At 40.6% G+C, this 6,732-nt stretch overlaps 1 protein-coding gene across 2 annotated transcripts in view; it reads right to left on the bottom strand.

The window, feature by feature from the left end:
• Positions 1–6,031, bottom strand: part of LOC102297387 (interleukin enhancer-binding factor 3 homolog) — a 14,188-nt gene extending 8,157 nt beyond the window's left edge. For both annotated transcript variants that reach the window (XM_014334993.2, XM_014334994.2), the window contains exons 1-6: positions 5,924–6,031; positions 4,553–4,649; positions 3,638–3,858; positions 3,360–3,534; positions 1,882–2,029; positions 350–441 (exon numbers count right to left, since the gene is read on the bottom strand). In XM_014334993.2, the coding sequence (XP_014190479.2) occupies positions 350–441; positions 1,882–2,029; positions 3,360–3,534; positions 3,638–3,858; positions 4,553–4,555 (639 nt within the window). In that variant the 5' untranslated portion in view covers positions 4,556–4,649; positions 5,924–6,031. The remainder of the gene's footprint in view (positions 1–349; positions 442–1,881; positions 2,030–3,359; positions 3,535–3,637; positions 3,859–4,552; positions 4,650–5,923) is intronic.
• Positions 6,032–6,732: the final 701 nt, after the last annotated feature.

Genomic DNA, 6,732 nt, shown 5'->3' with positions numbered 1-6,732 from the left:
TTTTTTTTTTTTTTTTAACTGATTTGAGTTAGAAGCTGTTAAGCTAAATGTGAAAACAAAGAAAATCAGGGACCGAAAAGTAACAATTTCTCAGTTTATGAAATGATAAAGCAATAAAAATCTGTTATGTGAGTAAAACAACTCTACAACAGTGCAATGACAAAGGTTTCCTAAGAAACAAACATCCAGGTCATCAAGAATTGCTACAGGAAGTACACTTCAAAAGAGTAAATTTAAAAAAAAGAAAGAAAACAAAAGACACATGGAACGCCCAAATAAAAGACAAACAGCATAAAACCAAACTCAAAACTACTTCTGTTTTAGAGACAAATAAAGACAAGATCCAAACCTGGAACCACTTAGCGTGGCGGAGAGACGCCAAGGCAGTTAGGCATTTCTGCCTGTCCAGAACATCCGGGGGATCGTTGACTGAAAGCGTTTCTATTGGCAGGTGGAATAAGAAGACAAGGTACAGTTTGACCAAGGGGAGTTCTGTCAGCCGGCCAGGGGGAACACAGGCAGCCTTCCCAAACCACAGCCAGGAGGGGAAAGGGGAGGGGGACCCCTCCACTGGAGAACCACCAAATGCTCCCAACCTCCCAGTTAATATGGTTTGACATGACCCGGCACGTAACAATTACACTTAAATTCCACCGGAGTGACTGTAATGCAGAGTGCGTTGTAACTGGAATATGTAAAAAAAATAAGAGATTACAAGAAATAAAAATAAATCCCTGACGTAGAAAGGTGACTTTATAAAGGGATTTATAGGTTGCATCAAATGGGAGGTTGTCTCTCCATAGCTGCTTCAACTCAAATGATGCTTTAGTTTCATTGCCTAAAACGGTCTAGTTTTCTTTTTCTGGCGCTAACAGGAGGTAGAGCCCCTCCCCTTCACCCCTAGATTGGGTACACTGCGCTTTGCCCCTTCCGAGACAGAGAGCGGCCAGTTGGTCAAAGGTCCAGCGTCCCTAAAAATTGACAAACTAGAAGGCTTGACAGAGAGAATCAGAATTGAAACCACAGGCAAAAATGATCAGATACACAAAAGGTGGGTATAAAAAAAGTCCACACTGCAGCAAAACTGATGGCTTAAAAAGAAAAAATTAAACAAAGTCCCAAACTGGGCCTCACTGTGAGCACGAAGCTACAGATAAAGTCAAGGTAGAGGTCTATTGTTGAAAACTCAAAAAAAACGCAAAATACAAATGTTTTGTTGTATAGCTACCAATAATCCAAATAACTACATGTTTCACATTGCCATTAATTATTACTAGCTGACATGTGGGACCAACCCCTGGATTTTTGGGTGTGGTTGGACAGGCAATTTCAAGTGTCCCTTGTCATTATCTGCAACCCCGAGCCTTCCCTGCTCAACAACACCAGAGACTGTCAATAGCCCACTGCTGGGTGTCACTGCACGTTTTGCTACTCATTTTTGCTGCAATGCAAACTGTTCATCATCAATGATAAAACACATGCAAACAAAGTGGTCTCTCTTTTTGTATTTGGTTAAATTCTCAGTAAGCCTTCATTTCTTTGGTGACCTTGATCATTAAGGGGGAAGAGAAAGCCACGTCTTCAGAAGTCAGTAAACTATCTGCCCTATACTGTATATTGGGCCATCAAAAATGTCCAATTACATTACATGGAACTACGAGAGTGTCTAGAGAGCTATAAGCATAGCACACTTTCATTATGTGACTGCATTTCTTGTCCTCTAGCTCCATTGAAGGCCCAATAAACAATATCTGTCTAGGCTGGTTACCTGCCTGGCCTCCCTGCTGGAAACAGGGTGCCACTAAAAAGAGGGGAAAAAGAAGAAAGAGAAGAAAAAGAAAAAAGAAAGAAAAACACTGAGGCTTTCAATCAGGAGCTTACCTCCAGCTGCAGCCCTCTCAATCTCTTCACGGACCAAAGGGGACGTCAGGTGAATTGTGAGGGTGAGAGGGGGCTCCTTGGTGTTCTTTATGACGATGCTAGCTTCACGGATCTGTTGGGTCACCACATACTTGTCTTCTGTGATCAACTGAAAGAAAGAAAACAAGACGATCAGTACAGTTAAAAAAAGAAAAAAAAGACTTGACACTGGTTTCTTTAACTTATCGAGTCATGAAGGAGGACACGTGTAGGGATACCAAAGACTATACAACTGTAGGATTTCCTTAACAACATAACACTACTCAGGGATCCAGAATGAAAACTTTGAAATCGCTTTTTCCTCTAAATTTGGGTTTATAAAAAGCCCTAATGTCTTGTTTCATTTTAAAGATAGAGTTATTATAGAAATCTATGAAGCTAGCAAATATAGATTCTTGGTCCTAGATCATTTTGTTTTATTAAAACTGCTACCAGTAACTTTCCCCAACAGTTTACATACCAGTACAGATGTAATCTCAAGGCTTATATTATTGGATATGTTCTCATCCAACCAAATTCTCACTGGTGAGGCAATTGCAGATTTCACTTTCATAAGAACAAAGGCAACGACTAGCTTTTCCATAATACCCATTACTATCATTGTTCCCACAAATGTGTCCGTCTGCAGACACTTTTGGGTCAGAGGAGTTTTCACCCAAGCGAGACGCTTCTGATTAGCTTATTTAATGCTTACATTTACTGAAATTTTAATTAAAGAGTACTCCCAAGTGTGAAGGGCTAACCCGAAAATACAAGCTTTCCGGGCCTAACACAATGTTAATCAATACGTTTAAAATACAAATACTGGCAGGCGGACGATTTCAGCCAAATAACATTTTCATTGGTTTACTGCAGCCTTGAATTCATTTTAGCTTTACATTTCCTCTTCCCAGCTCACAGAAACAGGAGCTGCTTTTTGGGTCGGAGTCACTGCTTGTGTGCATGCTGCCAGTGGGAAGTTTTGTTTGTCCTTACTGCACAGGATGACACGGACACCCAGAACATCAGTCATGTCAAAATTGAAAATAATTTTCCCAACTCAGTTTAATTTCAGTTAGCTTTCAGCTTCTGCTTGTTTCAGTTTAGTTTTTATTGTTCTAAAATGGGCCGTTTTAGTTTTTCCAATTTCTATAATGAGAAATATATTTGATAAGGCTAAGACTTTACAGGCATTACAATACAAGTAGCATCACAGCCACGTAGGTACCCCAAATCTCTATCAAGACATGACCCAAAGCTTCAGATTGATAATGCACCACAAAGACTAAAACTAATATAGTTTATAAACGTTTGCCCACTTAATTTGCCTTTTTCTAAATCTACTTTTTATTTGTGTTAAATTGCATCTAGTTTTAGTTTAGTTTCAAGTTATCTGAAATAGCAATGTTATAGTTAAATAAAACTTTTCCGAATATAGAGTGAATCGTCACACTTCTCACCTTGAGCTGTGTAACAAGGTTCTCAGACACCTTCTTCAGCAGATTGATGGTAGGCTTGTCCTTACAAAGGAGCACCAGCTCTAGGTCCAGGTCCCCCTTCAGTAACAGGCCTTTAGCAACCAGTCCCACCCTCATGACGCCACGCAGAGAGCGGGTGGCCTGATCCTTATGCTCACTTTGAAAAGACACCGGATGCACAGTGGAGAAGAATAAAATAAAACAAAGTCAGATTTGGTTTTAAAAAGGTACTTGTTTACTCAAAGTCTCCAACAACTCACCTTTCTTTATCAGTCTCTGTGCCTGAGTCAGACTTTGTCGTCCCCTTTTCCTGTTTATCCAGCCAGTCAGAGACGGCCTTGAGTGCTCTCTCTGTGTGAGACACCATGTTTTGTACACTTTCCAGCTCTTCCTGTGTCGGGTAGATGGCAGAGTGTTTTGCCATAACATGGCGGTCGTCATTCATGAAGACACGCATGGCGCGGTGGCGCATTGGTGGTGGCTAGTGGTGAAAAGAAACAACAGCGTGAATTTAAGGGAACATATCTGTCACATGGCTAGACGAGATTAGTTTCAATCAAAGCATTCCCATCGTAACACTACCCAGACTTCAATGCATGACAAGAATGTGCATGAGATTTATTACCTCGCATTCCACAAATAAAAGTCTAACTTTTACTCTTGAAAATACATCAATACCTCATCTTGAATTACCCTGGGACAATTAACCAGATTAACACATTTATGCAGCAGCTCCTCAAACTTCAGTCGAGGTTCTAATCAGACCAGTTATTCAACTAACTTTACTAATCCAGCTTTATGAAATAGCTCCTGCTCAACCTGGAAAAACCATTTATCAAGATTAAACGGGCCACCAAACTAAGACCTCCTTCCTCTGACCTTGTTTGATGAATTGAAATACTGAACACAGAGGTCAAGCTTCTAAAACTAATCATTACACAAGCAGAGGGTATGCACAGGCAACCAAAGCCAAATTATGGGAGAGTGATGGCAGTGATGTGAAAGCAGCCAGCATGTGTTCCCAAAGCCCCGGGCATCATGGAACAGCAACATGCTGGCTGCATCAGATGGGTCACAATCATTTGTCCTGTTAACACTGGTATTTAATATAAATGCCTGGATATCCTCTGCCCTATAAACAACGCGCAGTAAGACTTGAAAAATGAAAATTTTACCATTGCTGTTGTGGAGACCGTGACGGCTGCTTTATCCAGTGACCCACAGTATTAAAATGGCCGTCTTGGCAGCAGATGACTTTGCTGCTGTCCGAGTCTGCAGGACGGAAATAAATTTTTTTAAAAAAAAATCAAAAATCAGGGCAAAATTAAAACCAACATTTTTTTTTATTTCAAGTTTGTCGCTGTTCGACACTCAGTGGCTCAGAGGTGAAAATGTTTTTACACTTCACTGGCATCTCTGGCCCCCAGCTGCAGCAACATAGTTGGTACACATTTACAAGCCTCAGGCACTAAACAGGCCCAGCCTCTCCTGCTCCACAGTAATAAATAAACTCGTGTCTACAAACCACAATATTTCAGAATAAAGGGCAATCATGTTTGTTTGTTTTATTTTTATATCTATCTATCTATCTATCTCCAAAATAAAAAAACCAGGCTGGTGTAAACAGATTAATGTGAGTGGAGGGGAACAGCAGAACCTTCATGGATGACTGAGTGTTCATCAGTGTTGTCTGACGTGATGAGTGTAGCTGCTACTGTGTTACTACAGCAAAACGCTAAGATCTGGATCAAATAGTGGCGTGAAGTGGGCGGGCAGGACTTCTCATTCAATAATAACGACACACCCACAGGTCTCACATACTGTAGCATTCCCATCGTGGGTCTACCTTTCTGTACCTGGATACAAAGCTGACATAACGTAAAAGAGCAGAAATCTTAAACACGGCTCGTACTGCCCCGTTTTCTACGCTCCAACCTGTCAACGACTTACCGAAACATGGCACAAAGCCAAAATGAGCTCATGTCGCACTCCCCACGAGCCACTAAAGCTTCACACTGAGACGTAACCTTTACGTCAAGAAACAACCAGTCCCCGAACCCTCGCAGCTCCAACTCGTGGATTTAAAAACAGACGCCATTTTAATTCGGCGCAGAGTCTGGCTGTTGACGGCAGCTAGCTCGCATCCCCGACAAAAACCGACCGACTGCGGTTTAAAGCTGCGCAGACATGCTCCACAAATCGGGAAACACAGCCATGTGTGTTACCATTATTACTGCCAATTGCAAAACTCGATAATATGATGCACATTAACTGAGAATCTTGAATTTAAGTACTTGTCTGCTGCTTATCAGACACCAAAATGGTAGAGGAGACAAAACGAGACCCCACTGAAACCTCAGCTACAGTTAGCACTAGCATGCTAGCTTTGCCGAACAATGGCAAAAAAAAGCTCAGCGTCTGAAGTCTACGAGCCCAGGACAGAATATACAGTCGAGCTTCTGAACTACTTTTGGTATGCAGCTTCCTTAGTATGTTCATTCCTAAATACTTAAAGTTATTATTTCGGATCTTTTCTTGTTACTTACCGTTGTGTCGTTAACACAGCGCTTCACGCTAGCTCCCGGTCTCGGCAGCAGGAGCACAAATGGAAACGCCCACGATCTGGGAAGAGAATGGTGCTTATTGGACTAAATTTCCACGTGACTTGAATATTTACAAATAGAAAAGCGGAACACCGTCTTTGGGGCGTGGCTAATAATCAAGGCATTGAATTCTAAACACTTGGCTGATTGATTCAGCAATGTTTGGGACTAATGTTATTGTCACGACAGTTATCTTACATAACAAATATTCGTAGTCATTTCCACCGCTTGTGTGTTACTGTGAGAGATATCCATAAAGTTTCCCCCACAAGAATAATGACAGTTATTTAAGGATTTGGTCTAAAAAGTAGTGGAAAAGGCTATTTTAAAAAGAAAAAGTAGCTGTGGTACCTTGTATGAAAAAAGGGGTTGCAGAAATTATAAAGAAAATATAACAGAATACTTTTCTTGATCCAGGTATAGTATTACAGTCTGGAATAGTCTTTTCAAATTAAAATAGTCTCACATCTTATCAAACTCAGTTCTAATCAGCTCACGAAAACTCGAAACATTTCAGCATTACATTGTTACTGTGCTGGGTATCTGGAAGTCAAACAGTTGATTTTGACACACCATCAGATACTTTTTTAAAAAAGGTCTATCGTTATATATAATTTATGAAAACTATTGTTATTTTTGTGATTCAGTTCAGTTCCAAGACTTCATGCAAACTTTGAGAAAAGCGCATTTAAGCACAATGTCAGACTCTGTGATTGGCTTTATAAAAAAATATATTATTGTGACGCATATAA

Source organism: Haplochromis burtoni, unplaced genomic scaffold, assembly GCF_018398535.1.
Source record: "Haplochromis burtoni strain Fernald_Lab_line unplaced genomic scaffold, NCSU_Asbu1 Contig_45, whole genome shotgun sequence".
Taxonomy (NCBI): Eukaryota; Metazoa; Chordata; class Actinopteri; order Cichliformes; family Cichlidae; genus Haplochromis; species Haplochromis burtoni.
Note: the sequence above shows the minus strand (reverse complement) of the source record. Positions and strands in the feature narration are given on the sequence as shown.